The sequence below is a fragment of the Phyllostomus hastatus genome, unplaced genomic scaffold, assembly GCF_019186645.2.
Source record: "Phyllostomus hastatus isolate PE091 unplaced genomic scaffold, TTU_PhHast_1.1 phas_scaffold_501, whole genome shotgun sequence".
NCBI lineage: Eukaryota > Metazoa > Chordata > Mammalia > Chiroptera > Phyllostomidae > Phyllostomus > Phyllostomus hastatus.
Genome location: NW_025334033.1, coordinates 64,983,144 through 64,998,781, shown reverse-complemented (window position 1 = coordinate 64,998,781; position 15,638 = coordinate 64,983,144). Strand labels below are relative to the sequence as shown.

Below are 15,638 nucleotides of genomic sequence, written 5' to 3'. Positions count from 1 at the left end.
TCTTTGTTATCAACCGGTAGCGAATCAAATGACTGTGTCTAGAATGGGGGCGGGACTTCCTGCCGCTGAGAGATCCCGTGCGCCAGAAGAGGCTCCGCCCCGGAACTGCGGTTGGTGTTGCAGCTGAGACAAGACTGTGTCTTCTTTTGAGGTTTGTCCCCCGGCATCGGAGGGGTCCTCGGCGGCGTCTCCACACGGTGCGTGTCGGGGCTGGGGAGGAGCTGGGGGCAGGCTCCCGGGGACCCATCGCGGGCCTCCCCCGGCCCCTGGATTCTCGGGTGCAGAGAGGGCGGCCGACTGCCGACCCCGCGCGGGGGCCATTCGGGGGGCGTCGATCTGCGGCCTCGTCTTCTCTGCTTCGTTCTGCTGCCCGTGCGTAAGACGAGTGGCGACGCCAGTCTCGGGGCCAGGCGCCGCGAGGAGGGACCCGGCTCGATCTGCGGGCAGCGCTCAGCGTCCCCACGTGCGTGAGCATCGCGCACGCCTCTCGTGGTGGAGCTCGGGTTGTTTGTGCTCCTGGTGAGCTGGTTCGGTGGGCGAGCCCTCCAGTGGGCCGCTGCTCTCATCTCGCGAGGCGCCCTGCCGTGTGGCTTTTGACGTGCGTCACCTTTTTGTATATGCGTCAGGATCCAATGAAGCCAATAGCCTTATCGCCCCCATTTTACAGACGGGGAAACTGAGGCCCAGAGATCATCAGTAGGACGAGCACAGCCTCAGAGCTACGAGTGCGTCCTGCTTTAAACCGGGTCTCACCTTTGCGTTTCCTGCAGGACGCTGTATTTCTTAATCAGTTCACATGTAATGAAAAAGGTGGATGTTTTTAAGACGTTTGGCAAAGGCCGGGAATGGTGGGACAGACATTTATTTGCCGTCTTGGGGCAAGACTTGGGAAGGAAGAAAATTCTGTTCACTTTCAATAAAGGGGTCTCCCCTCAGTTACCGCCCCCCCCAAAAAAAAAACCCCCAGATTTTTATTCTGCCTTCAGAATGGCTTGGGTGGGGCAGAATTTATCCTCCATGCTTTTCATCAAACATTCTGTGACATTATTAGGTCCTTCCTCCTTTCTAAAAGATGAGAGCACTGAGGTTCGGAGAGGATGCGGCAGGGCTTTCCAAGGCACACAAGCGGAATTGGATCTGGAATCCAAACCGGATCTGTCTCGTGTGTCTGCTCCACCTTGTGTGTCCCCCCGTTCCAGGCCAGGCTGCCTGCTTTGAGGGTGTAGTTCAGGCCTGTCAAACTCATTTTCACTGGGGGCCACATCAGCCTCCAGGTTGCCTTCAAAGGGCTGAATGTAACTTTAGGACTGTACAAATGTAACTACTCCTTAACTGTTAAGTGAGAGTTGGGCGCTGCCACTGGGTAGAAGCAAAGTGCCAGGCCGGATAAAACAAGGTAAAGAGCTGGATTTGGCCCGTGGGCCTTGTGTTTGCCGCCTGTGGTATATTTCTTTCCTCCTTTGATCTTCTCTAGTACCTGCGGGAGCCTCAGTGGTAGAGCCGGTGCCGTGTCCTCACTTCCTTGCAGTGCGTGATAGTCTCTGGGCTGCTTAGAAAATATTTGTTGCCTCAGACCCCATGCTTCTCAGCTGGCAACCTAATGGAACATTTCTCCTTTTCAGCAACCATGAAGTTGAAGGAGACAAAATCAGGGCCCAAGTCCCGAAGCTGTGGCAAGTTGCAGATGAAGGGAATCAAAGTTGTGGGAAAATGGAAGCAGGTGAAGATCGACCCAAGTGTATTTGCAGATGGACAGATGGATGACCTGGTGTGCTTTGAGGAACTGACGGATTACCGGTTGGTTTCCCCTGCCAAGAATCCCTCCAGTCTCTTCTCCAAGGAGGAGCCCAAGAAAAGAAAGGCCCAAGCTGTTTTGGAAGGACAGGAGGAAGGAGAGTGTAGCTCCTCAAAGAAAAAAATGAAGTTGAAGAAGAGGAAAGACGTAGACACCGAAGGACCCAACGCCCAGAAAGAGTTTCAGGTCAAAGATGCGGAGCCAGAGCCCCAGGGAGATGGCCCGGCGTGTCCAGAGCCAGAGGTAGGGGAGGCGGCGTCAGGAAGCCTGGCCCTGACTGCTCTGAAAAAGAAGAAAAAGAAAGGGAAGAAAACCCCAGAGCCTTCCCAGGCTCCTACTGCGAAGGTGCCCAAAAGAGTGAAGACGTGGCTGCCCGAAGTGCACGACCAGAAGGCAGACGTGTCGGCCTGGAAGGATCTGTTCGTACCCAAGCCAGTTCTCCGCGCGCTCAGCTTCCTCGGCTTCTCTGCACCCACACCCATCCAAGCTCTGACCTTGGCGCCTGCCATCCGTGACAAGCTGGACATCCTCGGGGCTGCTGAGACAGGTGAGGCACCCTTCTCTGGCCAGGGCGAGATTGCTTCCGGGTGTAGCCTGTGGCTGCTGGGAGAAGAACCACTAAATCAATGTTTCACGGAGGTGATTGGAAGTCAGCCAGCTCAGGGTTGCAATCGGCCAGTTCCGATTGGTGCCCTCGGCAAGTCACTTCCTTTCTCTGAGCAGTGAGTGTAGGCCCTGTTATAAAATGGGAATAACAGCAGTACCCGTTTCTTGTGCTCTGGGTTAAATGTGAACGCCACAGTAGACTAAAATGTACACAGTCATTGTAAGTGAGCTGCAAGTGGTAGTTTTTTCCTGTTCTCCAGCCTTTTCCGAATGGCTCAGGGTTAAAGTAGGGCCGAGATCAGCCCTCTGGAGAGGTAGATCTTCGTTAGCATACAGAAGAAGTGTCGAATTCTGGAGTTGTCCAAAGGTGCACAGGACGACTTTGGGAATTGGTGAGTTTATTGTCATTGGAAGGGTCTGAGTGTGTGGTAGGTAACCACATAGGCAGATTGGGCGTTAGGTGACTGCTAGGACTAGGCTTTCAACGAAAGCATCGCCTCTCCGGGCCATCCAGACTTTGAAGAGTGACAGGTGGACTCCCTGGGTGGACTAAACTAGGGGCTTGGGGGGAGGAGCTCGTACCGCCTGGATCTGGTAGTCCAACTAGACCAGCAGGAATATATGTAAACAGGAGCCACGTGCATAGTTTTAAATTTCCTAGGAGCCGTGTTAAAAAGGTACAGAAGAAGAGGTGAAATTAATTTTAATGATATATTTAACCAACAATATTAAAAACTTCTCAGTATGTAATTTATGTAGAATTATTTATGAGCCCTTTTACATTTCTTTTTTTATTATTTATTTTTTATAAGAGTGTATTTGAGCCAAACTGACCACATATATGGAACTAAGATCTCAAATGCTCCAGAGAATAACCTACATTCCTTTGTACACGAAGTTCTCAACATCCGATGTGTATTTTGAACTCGCTGCACAGCTCGAATTAGAGTAGCCACATCCTCGGTGCTCGATAGCGCTATGCGGCTAGTGACTGCTGCATCGTGTGGCCTGGAACTAGACCAGCTCCACACTTAGTGCCTCCTGGAAGGAGGCTCAGGAGGTGGGGGGCAAGGTCCTGTGTTCGAGTCACGCCGCCAGAGGAGCCAGGAGAGCCCACTAAAGGGAATGGAGGTGGTAACGACTCAGACGCTGACTTGGCATTTAAAATGCGCCAGGCTGTGTGTTAAGTTCTCACATCCGCCCCGGGTAAATTCCATTATCATCCGCATCTTGCTGGTGCGGAAACCGTGCATGACAGAGGGTGAACGCCGTCTCCAAAGCCTCCAAAGCCGAGTCGCTGGCAGCGCCACTGCCCGCATTCCAGCCCGGGTCTTCGTGCCGTCACACGTTCGGCTGCAGGGGCCTGGAAGTAGGTGTCTGGAGGCAGAGAGGCAGGGTCGTTGTGGGCCCCTGTGGCTGGAGCCTGACAGTGGATTTCCACCACAGCTCTTACCAGGCCCCCCGCATGGAATGTTGGGAGCCTGCAGGCCGGAGATTCAGAGAGATGGGGGCTGTGGGCAGGCCGCTGCCTGTGGACGGTGCACTTGCCCATCAGCTCTTCGTAATCCCTCCTTCCCGGGCCTCCCTCCTTTTTGTCCCCAGGCAGCCTCTGATATTTCTGTTCTCGTCGTCTGTGCTTTTTTGTTTCGTGCGTTATATATGTTAGAAATCCCAAAATACATTTTTGTTATTTTTGCTTTCACTGGTCAACTATTTTAAAGGGAAGTGTAAATAAGAAAATTACATCTTTTGTATTTGTTCATGTTACCATTTCTGTGCTCTTCATTTTTTGCTGGTCCAGATTTTCTTCTGCGTGAAAGGCTTCCTTTAATATTTTTTTATAGTTCAGGTCTACTGGTGATAAATTGTTTTAGGTTTTGAATGCCTAAAAAAGTGTTTATTTTGCACTTATTTTGAAAGAGATTTTTGCTGAGTGTAGAGGTCTAGATTGTCAGTTACTTTTTCAAGTCTTCAAGGACAAATGTTGGTTACTCTGTCTTCTAGTTTCATTGTTTCTGATGGAAAGTGCTGTTTTTCTTACCTGAAGTATTGTAGGTCTGTTTTTGCCCTCTTTTTTCCGTCCAGGTCTTGCTTACAGTAACTAATTTCCTTGTGGATTTTTTAATGCTGAGAGCTGCTCCTTTTCCTCTGAAAATTATTTTTTTATAATTTTTTTGAGGCCTGTGATAAAGAGTTTTTCTTCCAGAGCTCATTTATTTGTTTCTGCTTAGGCTTTACAACTTTGGAACTACGGTACTTTAAATTCTCACCTTGAGGTATTTTGTTTTTAATACTTTTTAAAGATTTTGTTTATTTTTTGAGAGGGGGTAAGGGGGGTAGAAAGAGAGGGAGAGAAACATCGATGTGTGAGAGTTACATCAGCTGGTTGCCTCTCACACTTCCTTAACGGGGACCTGGTCTGTAACCCTGGCATGTGATCTGCATCGAACCAGTGACCTTTCAGTCCACAGCCGGCACTCAATCTACTGAGCCACGCCAGCCAAGACTGTTTTGTTTTGACCACCCAGGTGATACGAATTTGGATTCCATATATATTTAAAGGCCGGGTTGGTGATGTTTAAGCATAGACCACCTTCTCATGCAGGTGGTTAAAATTTTCTCATCAACTGAACAATTTTTAAAAAATATTTATTTACTTTTAGAGAGGGGGGAAGGGAGGGAGAAAGAGAGAGAAACAACAGTGTGTGAGAGATACATTGATTGGTTGCCTCCCACACACCCCTAACTGGGGATCTGGCCCACAACTCAGGCCTGTGCCCTGACTGGGAATTGATCTAGTGACCTGTACGTTTGCAGGCTGGCACTCAGTCCACTGAGCCACACCAGCCAGGGCAGAATGTTTTCTTAAACCCCTCCTTCTGCACCACAGAAAGGTCTTGGGAGAATAGGATGTAGATTTCCATTATTTAATCCCCGCCCCCTTGTGTGGTTCCTTAGCAACAACAACAAAACACACACATGCACAACTTTTCCATGTCTTGGGGCTTTCATTGCTTGGACGTTTGTCTGTAGTCCATCGTTGGTGACCTCAGGTTTCGATGCCACTTGGCACGGTTTTCTTCAGGCTCCTAAATTACAGGTTCAGCGCTGTAAGGAAACTTACGTAGGGTGGAGGGGCTTTGGGTGGCACTTTGCTGTTTCAGGGGTGCCTTATTCTGTGTGAAAGAACGAACCCCAGACAACAGTATGTGCACCTGCTGATACACACTGTTTTTGTTTGCTCGTTTGACTTCTAAGGAAGTGGGAAGACGCTGGCCTTCGCCATTCCGATGATCCATGCAGTGCTGCAGCGGCAGGCGAAGAAGCCTGCCCCACCTCTGAGGGCCGCAGCGGCAGCGCCTGGCGAGACTGGCGCCGAGGAGGGACCGCCAGGCGAGGCCGGAGCTGAATCTGCAGCGTCGTCCGCTGAGCTTGGAGGTGCAGGTGACGCGCGGCCCGGTGAGGCTGGAACGAAGCCCAGAGCACCACCCGGCAAGGCAAGAGCCGAGCCCGGAGCTGCCGCCTCAGACCAGGTGCTGCCCCTCCGTGACGACGATGCTGGCGAAGGACCTTCTTCCCTGATCAGGGAGACGCTGGCCCCCAGACAGGACAAGGACAGGCAGGGAGAGCTCGATGACGAGCGGCCTGGAGAGCTGGAGCAGGAGTCGGGTGGCGAGGCTGTGGCCTGCAGAACGCATGCGAAGCGTCCTCTGCTTGGACTGGTTCTGACCCCCACGCGAGAGCTGGCCGTGCAGGTCAAGCAGCACATGGATGCTGTGGCCAGGTTTACAGGTGAGCTTCGGTTCTACTTACTAAACGTTCCTGAGAGGGTCCTGGTGCTGGGGTGGCCAAGGGGGACGGGCTCGGCTTCTGCCCTCCAGGGGAACCTTCCTCGTCTGTCAGAGAATTCAGTCCTGCAGAAAACTGCGTGACGCTTTCTCGGTTGTCCCAAGAAGGACACACAGCTAGTGCCGTTGTCGATGCACAGGAGAATAATCTATGGGATACCGTGTATGCTTAGGGCAGGGTTTGGCACACTGCCTGCTTTTGTCAATAGAGTGCAGCCACGCCCGTTCATTTACACATCGTCGTCGGGGGTGGCTTCGGTACCACCGAGGCAGAGCCATTTAGACCACAACGCCAGAGGTGTTCACCGTTGACCCTTTAGGGAAAACTTGGCTGACCTCTGCTTTAGAGCCTCAGGACCTAATTCTCCCGTGGAACTCCTTTTGGGCAGAACTCACTGCTCAGTGGGAATTCGAACTGTATAGTAAAAGCAGCGGTTAGTTACCAAGCTCCTGCTGTGCATGAGGTACTCTTCTGAGCACTTTGCGACCGGGTGTGGCTCTCACACTGGGTACCTTGAGGGGCCCTCCACGAGCGAGGAGGAGAGCGGTCGGCGTCAGAGGAGATTCAGGTTGACTCTGACGGAGGCGGCGGGCAGGGCTTCCTGGGGGAGGCGTGTCACACCCACGAGGAGCGCCATTCCAGCGTTGGTTGCGGTGGGGCGCTGCCCAGTTTTCTGGAGCTGTGGGTGTAGGCACGCCCAGGTTCAGATGTGTCCTTTCCATTGTGGTTGGAGGGGAGGGAGTGGAAGGAGATGAGGCGGGGGACATAGGCAGGGCCCAGTGCATAGAAGACCTGGGAAGTCCTCGGGGGTGGCACGAGCAGTCCCCCCTGGAGAGGGGAGCTGTGCTGGTGGTCACTGACTGCCTCTGCTAACCCGGGGATCCTGTGTCAGAAGGAGCAACAGTGTCCCCTATGTTTTGTGTGTCGTAGGCATTAAAACTGCCATTTTGGTTGGTGGAATGTCCACGCAGAAGCAGCAGAGGATGCTGAACCGCCAGCCCGAGATCGTGGTCGCCACTCCAGGCCGGCTGTGGGAGCTGGTTAAGGAAAAGCACCCTCATCTGAGCGACCTGCGGCAGCTCAGGTGGGAGGCAGTGGCTGCCCCCCCCCCCCCCACGTTCTGAGGCGGGCCTGAGGTGACATGGCCGTGTGCGCAGTGCCTTCTCCCTGTCACAAAGTGCCATGGGGTGGTACTGTACGGCCAGACCTTGGCCTTCAGAAAGCCGAGCGTGCATGGGGGAGGTTAGTTGAGGCCCCCGCATGGTGGTGGTGCTAGTGGGTGTGTGTGTGTGCGTGTGTGTGGAGGGTGGGGGTGATGGTAGATTGCCCTAGATCAGCAGCCCCCAACAGTTTTGGCCCTAGGGACCAGTGTCGTAGAAGATAATTTTTCCACAGCAGGGGGGTTGCGGGGGAGACAGGAGGACGGGAGGTGGTGTTTGGACAGTAATGAGAGTGAAGCTCCGCTCGCCCGCCCCCTGCTCACCTCCTGCTGTGCAGCCCGGTCCCTAACAGGTGGCAGAGCAGTGCTGGGCCGAGGGCCGTGGGCCGGGCACCCCCGCTGTAGATGGCTCTTCTTCCCGGCTGCTAATGGATGCGGGCGTCCGATCTGCAGGTGCCTGGTGATTGACGAGGCTGACCGGATGGTGGAGAAGGGCCACTTCGCTGAGCTGTCACAGCTGCTAGAGATGCTCAGTGACTCCCAGTACAACCCGAAGCGACAGACACTTGTTTTCTCCGCTACACTGACCCTGGTACATCAAGCTCCTGCTCGAATCCTTCACAAGAAGCACACCAAGAAAATTGACAAAACTGCCAAACTTGACCTTCTCGTGCAGAAGATTGGCATGAGAGGCAGGCCCAAGGTCATTGACCTCACAAGGAAGGAAGCCACCGTGGAGACGCTGACAGAGACCAAGATCCACTGTGAGAACGACGAGAAGGACTTGTATCTGTACTACTTCCTGATGCAGCACCCCGGCCGCACCCTCGTGTTTGCCAACAGCATCTCCTGCATCAAGCGCCTCTCGGGGCTCCTCAAGGTCTTGGACATCATGCCGCTGACCCTGCACGCGTGCATGCACCAGAAGCAGAGGCTCAGAAACCTGGAGCAGTTTGCCCGCCTGGAAGAGTAAGTCCGGCCTGTCCCTAGGGCCCCGCCCGCCTCTAGCCATTGGGGCCAGGTTGCCAGGGTGACGGGGAGATGGGGGGAAGCTCCCTTCTGTCTCGGGGGCCTCGTCGGTAGAAGGTGCCCTTTGTTTGCACGGCGGCGTGAGGCAGGCTCACCCTCGTCTAATGCAGCTGGCTGCAGGTGATGCCCAGCAGAAACGTCCTTGGTAACGAGCAGTGAAGACAGCAATACCCAACATAATGGACACTTAGCAGTAGATTGAGTACCGTGCTGGCATTGTAGATCCATTACTGCACTCACTTCTGACGGTCTTGAGAAGCAGCAGAGCAGATCGATGGTTGCGAGTGCAGACTGGAACCAGACTGCCTGAGATCAGATCCTGGCTGTGCCACGTTTAGCTGGTCAAATTACCACTCTGTTTCAGTTTTCTCATGATTAGTGTAGTGATAGCCACCTCGGAGGGCTGTTATGAAGACCAGTGAATTTACGCATATGAAGTGTGTAGAACGATGCCTGGCACGTAGTGTGTACTTGCTGGATGTTAGCTTTAGTATCACTTACTGTCGTCATCCTCATTTTATAGGCGAGAGAAGTAAGCTCTAGAGAAGCTAATCAGCCTGGCAGAGCGGGCCTCCGACAGCCCGGCAGGCCCCCGAGCTCACGCTGTGCCCTGCATGCTGTCATTGTCCCGTCTGCTTCAGAGCCGGACTGGTGCCCGGGCAGCAGGGGGCACGCTGGCAAGACGAGGGCCTGGGAAGTTGAGGCTGACTCTAACTGGCGTTTGCCCACAGCGGTTTTTGTCAGGTTGCTGGGTGATTACTTTTAGAACAAGTGTCTGGTTTACCTCCTTCCGAATGTTGTTGGTAGGTAGAGTTCATGGTTGACTGGACCGGGGGTTGGCCAACTGGCCCATGGGCCGGATCCGGCTCACCGCCTGTTTCTGTAAGTAAAGTTTGATTGGAACACAGCAAGGTTCATTAATGTATTGTTTGCACCTGCTTTTGCACTAGAACAGCAGAGCCGAGTAGTTCCAGCAGAGGCTAACACCCACAAAGCCAAGAGTAGTTTCCAGTCTGGCTGTTTGCAGAAAAAGTCTGCTGGCCTTGACTTAGAACAATGGTCTCATGTTTTACAAACTTTAGTTTGCATCATATTCAGCTTTCCGTCTTCATAGATATAAGGAGTTTGGATCTTGAAGGGCCCAGGATCTTAAGTTTTTAAAACAGACCTCAGGTGCTTTCTTGAACTGTGCACGCACACATTAAGAAACATCACCCCACACGTATTACCCAGTGCACACTTTGCAGCCAGGCGCTGGTCTAGGGGCTGGTTGCAGCACAGTGGATAATACAGAGTCCCACGGAGTTCACACTCCTGCAGAGGGAAACAGTAACTTGAGAAGCAGGGTGCTACTAAGTGTTGAACCGTGGAGTTGTGTGGGGAGCGCAGGCTGTGCGTGCGGCCAGGGAGGCCCCTGTGATCTGGTGGGATCTGAGCAGAGAGTGGGAGGGAGGGGGGAGTTGTGAGTATCTGAGGAAGACCTTTTAAGACCTAAGGTGTAGCAAGTTCAAAGGCTTAAAGGCAGAGGGCATGTGTGGCATGTCTGGGGAAGAGCGAGGACATCGTGTGACTGGAGGGAGGTGAGCAGCCACCAGCCTGGACTGTGCGTGGCTGCACTTAGTCCACCGGAGGTGGTCCTCAGTGTCGCTGAGGGCGGCCTGTGGGTTGCGGCCGCGTGTGCCTTGGGCAGGTGCCTCTCTGGGCCTGCTTCTGACTCCATAAGAGGGAGAGAAACAGTATCAGCTCACTGGGTGTTGGTAAGGGTTGTAGTGTTTAGAGTGCTTGGCAGGTGGTAGGAATTTAATTAGTGGCAGCTCTTAGGTGTTATTAATGAGCTTGCTTTCTCTCCCACAGCTGTGTTCTGCTGGCAACCGATGTGGCGGCCCGGGGCTTGGATATCCCCAAAGTCCAGCACGTGATCCATTACCAGGTAGGGGCATCCGGGAGCTTGCAGGCATCTCCCAGCATCAAGTGGGGAAATTTTTTATTTTTTTTTAAAGATTTTATTTATTTATTTTTAGAGGGGAAGGGAAGGAGAGAGGGTATGCCCTGACTAGGAATCAAACCAGCAACCTTTCAGTTCACTGGCTGGTGCTCAGGCCACTGAGCCGCAGTGCCCCGGGCCCAGTGGGGAATTTTTTTTTTTAATATTTTTAAAAAGATTTTATTTATTTATTTTTAGAGAGGGAAGGGAGGGAGAAAGAGAGAGAGAGAAACATCAGTGTGTGGTTGCTGGGGGCCGTGGCCTGCAACCTAGGCATGTGCCCTGACTGGGAATAGAACCTGAGATGCTTTGGTTCACAGCCCGCGCTCAATCCACTGAGCTACGCCAGCCATAGTGTGGGCCCAGTGGGGAATTTTTAATGCAGAGGCTGGGGGAGGGAGGCAGGATTGTTGGTCCTGAGGCCTCGTGCAGCAGAGAACACCGCCAGTCAGCTGCTGCCATTGTCGGGACGCTCGGGTGAGATGTATTTTCAGAGCCTTTTGGCATTGTCTGATAGCAGAGAGCCTCCCCGCCCCCCTCTGACTTCGGCAAGCAGCACGATATGGGCAAGTTAGGGTCTTAGTTTCTTCCAGGAAATGGGGATGGTTTAGCATGGAAAGTGGTTATCGTGGTGTAGAGTAGGAGAAAGGTGTGGTAGTGACGACCTGCCTGGGCTTAAATCCCAGCTGTGTGACCTGAAGCGAGTTATGTGGTCTCCTTGTCCCTCGGCGAGGGCCCCGGGAGAAGGCTGAGACCGAGCCGCGGTGTGTGCCGTGGGAGCGGGGGCGGAGCACTTGTCAGCGCCCGTGCCGCGTTCTCTGTGGTTGGTAGGTAGAGGCGGCTGGCCCCGGGGATAACACCGTCTCTGGGGCTGGACTGCTTCAGTTCAAGTCCTGGCTTCACCACTTAGTTGGGCAACCTAGGAGGATCGCTTAGCATCCATTTCTGAGGAGTGAGGGGGGTAGTACGTGCAGAGTGCTTAGAATTGCCAGGCACATTGCAGTAACCCGCAATGCTGGTTGCGGTTACTGTCGTCAGCCGTCCGTGCAGAACTGACGAAGAAGCAGTGGATGTTTTAGGGGTGTAGAGGTCAGAGCTCTGACTCAGGAGGATGACGCTCGCAGCCTCGGGCTGGGTCCGGGAGCGTGGGGAGGACTGGAGACCAAGCAGGACGTGCCTGCCATTTTCCGCTCGAGTAGCCACGAGGGCCTGACCCGGGGCAGGGCGCGTGGGAGGGCAGCGCCTGCACGGGGAGCTGGCAGTGAACCCGGGGACAGTTTGCATGTGGGACGGGAGGAGGGCGGGCTCGGCCCATGGTGCTGGAGAGGGTCCTGGCTGCCGGGCCGAGAGGGCGGCTGGCCCTGGTTCCGGCCACACACGGACTCCCGGTTCTCCCCCCGCAGGTCCCCCGCACCTCGGAGATTTATGTCCACCGCAGCGGTCGGACCGCTCGGGCCGCCAACGAGGGTCTCAGCCTGATGCTGATCGGGCCTGAGGACATGATCAACTTTAAGAAGATTTACAAAACCCTCAAAAAAGATGAGGACATCCCATTCTTCCCTGTGCAGACAAAGTACATGGACGCAGTTAAGGTAAGAAGTTAAAAGCCCGTTGCTAATGAGGGGAGGGGCCGTGCTGCGCCCTCACCTTGGAAGTGTAACCCTGAGAGCCTACAGAGTGGCTCTGCCCGGAGCGCCCCGGGGAGATTCATAACGACACGGAGTGGGGCACTGCTCCGGGCACGAGGAGGGGAGGGCGAGTGGCCGAAAGGGAGGAACCTCCTTCCTGAACCACCTTCCCCTAAAGCCTCCACCATCACCCTCCTCCTCCGGACGGGGGCGCTGCCACCTGGCCATCCCGTGCGGTGGTTGCAGGGGAGCGAGGTCAGCGTGTCTTGTGGGGCAGGGACTCGAGGTCTGTCACGGTCCTGAAGCGGGTGCCAGTGGTTCCTACCTTCAGGGTTTTGTTTTACCTTCCTCGGCACTTCCCGGGGGCCCGAGTGCGCCAGCCAGCCGGCGGTGCATCCTCCATGGAGGTCCCCTGGCTTGCAGGGCGGGCCAAGCCCGAGCTGACGTCCAGGCACGAACAGAGCACTGGGGCTGACCAGCGGGCGCGTGGCCGAGTCGGTCGGCGCTGAGGTTTTCTCCGAGCCTCCTCTGGGCAGAGACGTGGAGGTGTGAAGAGGAGGTGAAATTCCAGGAATTGAGGGGGCAAAAGCGCGGAACGTTTCAAGGACTTCGGGGAAACGTGGGCAATGAGATGGAAAGTGGGTACAGAGGATTCCCGTTAGTGAGGAGGTTGGGGGCCGCCTGGCTGTTCGTGGCTCCTTCCCCTCGCATCGCCAGGTCACTCCTTTTTGTCTGGTATGTCCGGTGACCGCTGTCTGGCCCCAGCACCCACGAGAGGGGCATTGAAATGGTTTTCCAAAAGCACGGCGTGGAAGAGAGGGAAGGCAGTACCGTGCGTTTGTGACCCCCGCGGTCGAGGGCTGGGGTGTCTCAGGGTCCCGGCCCAGCTGCAGAGGCCAGCGGCGGTGCCTGGGAAGGGCTCCCTTCGGACGCCTGGAGATGGGCGGTCCAAGCCACGTGGGCCTCCGGGAGAGGCTCTTCGGCGTGTTCGCCAGCCCCTGTGGTTGGAAAGCCGGCCCTTGTGGCCTCCCGTGTACACTCACATGTAACGGTCGCCCTCTGCTTTCTTATCAGGGACCGCTGGTCCCAAGAGCGTTTCTTAAAAAAACCCCACAACCTGGAAGGACTCTGGTTCCCAGAGGCCTGAGCCCCTGGGCAGACGAACACTGTCTGTTCCTCCCGCCAGGGGCGGATCCAGCTGGCCCGGCAGATCGAGAAGGCGGAGTACCGGAACTTCCAGGCGTGCCTGCACAACTCCTGGATCGAGCAGGCGGCCGCTGCCCTGGAGATCGAGCTGGACGAGGAGATGTACAAGGGTGAGTGGGCTGGCGGGAGGGGAGCGCGGGCGCATGGTTTGTTCACGCCCGTGTTCCCGTCAACCTCTGTCTTGCGGGAACCTCCCCACTGCCAGGGGTCCGGTCAGAATGGGCAAGATGCCTTTTCCTTCTCTGCGCCAGGCCCTCCTCCCAGGGGAACCTCAAACCCTGAGCCTTTGCTCCCTCTGTCTGGTCTGTCTGGGCCTCTGGCTGCCACCCACGTGTGGGGGAGAGACGGTGACTTTGGGAGCAGGCTCCGTGGCCAGGCTGCCCATGTCCAAGTGCCGGCCCGCTCCCCCAGCTGGCCCTGTGACCAGCTGACCTCTCGTCCCTGGGCCGTCCTCCTGTATGAAACGCAGGTCGTAAAGCACCTGTCTCCTGGGGCTGTTGCCAAGAGGGCCTGACTTAATAGTTTTGAAGTGCTTGTAACAGTGACTGGCAAGTAGAAAGTATTTGATACATTTTAAGTTATTTATTTGTTTATAAAAAGATTTTATTTATTTTTACAGAGAGAAACATCAGTGTGCGGTTGCCTCTCACGCACCCCCTACTGGGGACCTGGCCCGCAACCTAGGCATGTGCCCTGACTGGGGATCGAACCAGCGACCCTTTGATTCACAGGCTAGCGCTCAATCCACTGAGCCACGCTGGCCAGGGCTTAAGTTATTTGTTGTCATTGTCATTACTATACCTGTCTTCTAAGCTAATGAAGCACTTTGGCCATCAACTCACCTGATGTCCACACGCTCACGACAAACAGCAGGAATAATCACCCTCTTACCCCTGGTCAGTAGGGGAGCCAGGGGCTCACAGGGGAGAAGCAGTTTGTGTAGGAGAGCAGCTGCACTGCCGGGCACTTCCTGGGCCCGAGGCTAAGGATTCAGGGGTGAATCTGTGCAGTCCCTGCCCCAGGAAGCTCCCGAGTCTAAGTGGCAGAGCCACAACTGGAGCTGACACCACCAGTTAGGCCCAGTGCTCCTTCCAGCCCACAGGTGAGCGGCCCAGCAGGGATGTTGGCACAATCAACAGTGCCAGAATCTACAGACTCGGAGGCAGGTGTGCTACTGTCTGCTCCGTGTGGAAGCCGGAAACCAGACCGCTGGGCTCGCTGGCAGTGAGCTGGTTCTCTGGTAGCGCGGGGCTGGGGCTGGGGCTGTAGGTGCACGGGGCTCTGGCCTCCCCTCCCGAGGACAGGCTGGCGTGGAGCCCTGCGGTTGTGCCCGCCTCTGCAGGGGCTGGCACAGGGCCAGTGGGAGGGCGTGGGAGAGCTGGGCAGCAGAGACGGCGTTTCCTCTCTCCTGAGGGGCTGGCTGCGGTTGAGTTGTTAAAAACCTCAGGCTGCAAGCAGGTGGGTCGTAGGAGGAAGACTGTTACTCAAGTCCGGAGACTTGGGTTCCCATCCGTTTGACAGCTGGCTCTGTGACCTCTGGCAGGCGACCTCTGCATTCCCTGGGCTGTAGTAGAGTGGAGATAATTCCCACCTCGGAGGGTTTTCGGGAGAGGTAAAGGACAGAGCGGCCCCGAGCGTCTGTCCCTCTTGAACCAGGTTGGAATCGTCAGCACCAGTTTTTGCAGAGAACTCTTGACCTCTGCCCGTGCAAGAGGTCCAGAGCATTTTCCATCGCAAGCATCTTCCATGCAGGGAAACGGTCTTCTAGTAAATGGTCTTTTTCGTGCTGTGTCTCAAGGAGGGAAAGCCGACCAGCAAGAAGAGCGCCGCAGACAGAAGCAGATGAAGGTGCTGAGGAAGGAGCTGCGCCACCTGCTCTCCCAGCCGCTGTTTAGGGAGGACCCGAAAACCAGGTACCCCACGCAGTCTGGCCAGCCCCCCGCGCTCAGGCCCGCCCCCGGACACGGGGAGTCCGCTCTGAGCTGCCTCTCCAGACAGAAGAAGAAGAAGAAGAAGCCAAAGCCACAAACGAAGGGGCCGTAGGAAGAGCCACGGTCCAGCACGAGTGCACGTTAACGGCCCCCGGTCAGAGTCGGCCAGTGACCACGCGTCGTGTCTCTGCCCTGCGGTTACAGGGGGAGTGCTCCATCTTTCCTTTCGTTCCACTTCCACCCGATTACAGGGTCTCCCTTTCCCACGCCACCCCCGTGGTGGGAGCGACCTCATGCAGATCTGTGGTGTGTTTTGGAGTAAGAGTTCTTTGCAGCAGCTTACGTATTTCCGTGTATGTGTTTACAGGCTTGTATGTAAACAACTCGATTTCCTTAATTAAAAGCAGTTGAACTAGCATGTCATCCTGTGTTTTTAGCTGGAATATGGGGG

At 55.2% G+C, this 15,638-nt stretch overlaps 1 protein-coding gene across 2 annotated transcripts; it reads left to right on the top strand.

The window, feature by feature from the left end:
- Positions 1-99: 99 nt before the first annotated feature.
- On the top strand, positions 100-15,602 carry DDX24 (DEAD-box helicase 24). 2 transcript variants are annotated; one of them, XM_045823446.1, is made up of 9 exons: positions 100-197; positions 1,623-2,342; positions 5,660-6,193; positions 7,181-7,334; positions 7,863-8,378; positions 10,293-10,368; positions 11,826-12,014; positions 13,237-13,366; positions 15,055-15,602. In XM_045823446.1, exons 2-9 carry the CDS (start codon positions 1,628-1,630, stop codon positions 15,297-15,299), a joined length of 2,559 nt encoding a protein of 852 aa, XP_045679402.1. In that variant the 5' UTR covers positions 100-197; positions 1,623-1,627; the 3' UTR covers positions 15,300-15,602. The 2 variants fall into 2 exon arrangements, with proteins under 2 accessions (XP_045679402.1, XP_045679403.1); XM_045823447.1 differs by having other exon boundaries at positions 101-151.
- Positions 15,603-15,638: the final 36 nt, after the last annotated feature.

Coding starts and splice junctions, on each gene's coding strand:
- DDX24 (XM_045823446.1), top strand. CDS start 1,628: ATGAAGTTGAAGGAGACAAAATCAGGGCCCAAGTCCCGAAGCTGTGGC. Junction 2,343..5,659: donor CCTCGGGGCTGCTGAGACAG/GTGAGGCACCCT, acceptor TTGACTTCTAAG/GAAGTGGGAAGACGCTGGCC. Junction 7,335..7,862: donor AGCGACCTGCGGCAGCTCAG/GTGGGAGGCAGT, acceptor TCCGATCTGCAG/GTGCCTGGTGATTGACGAGG.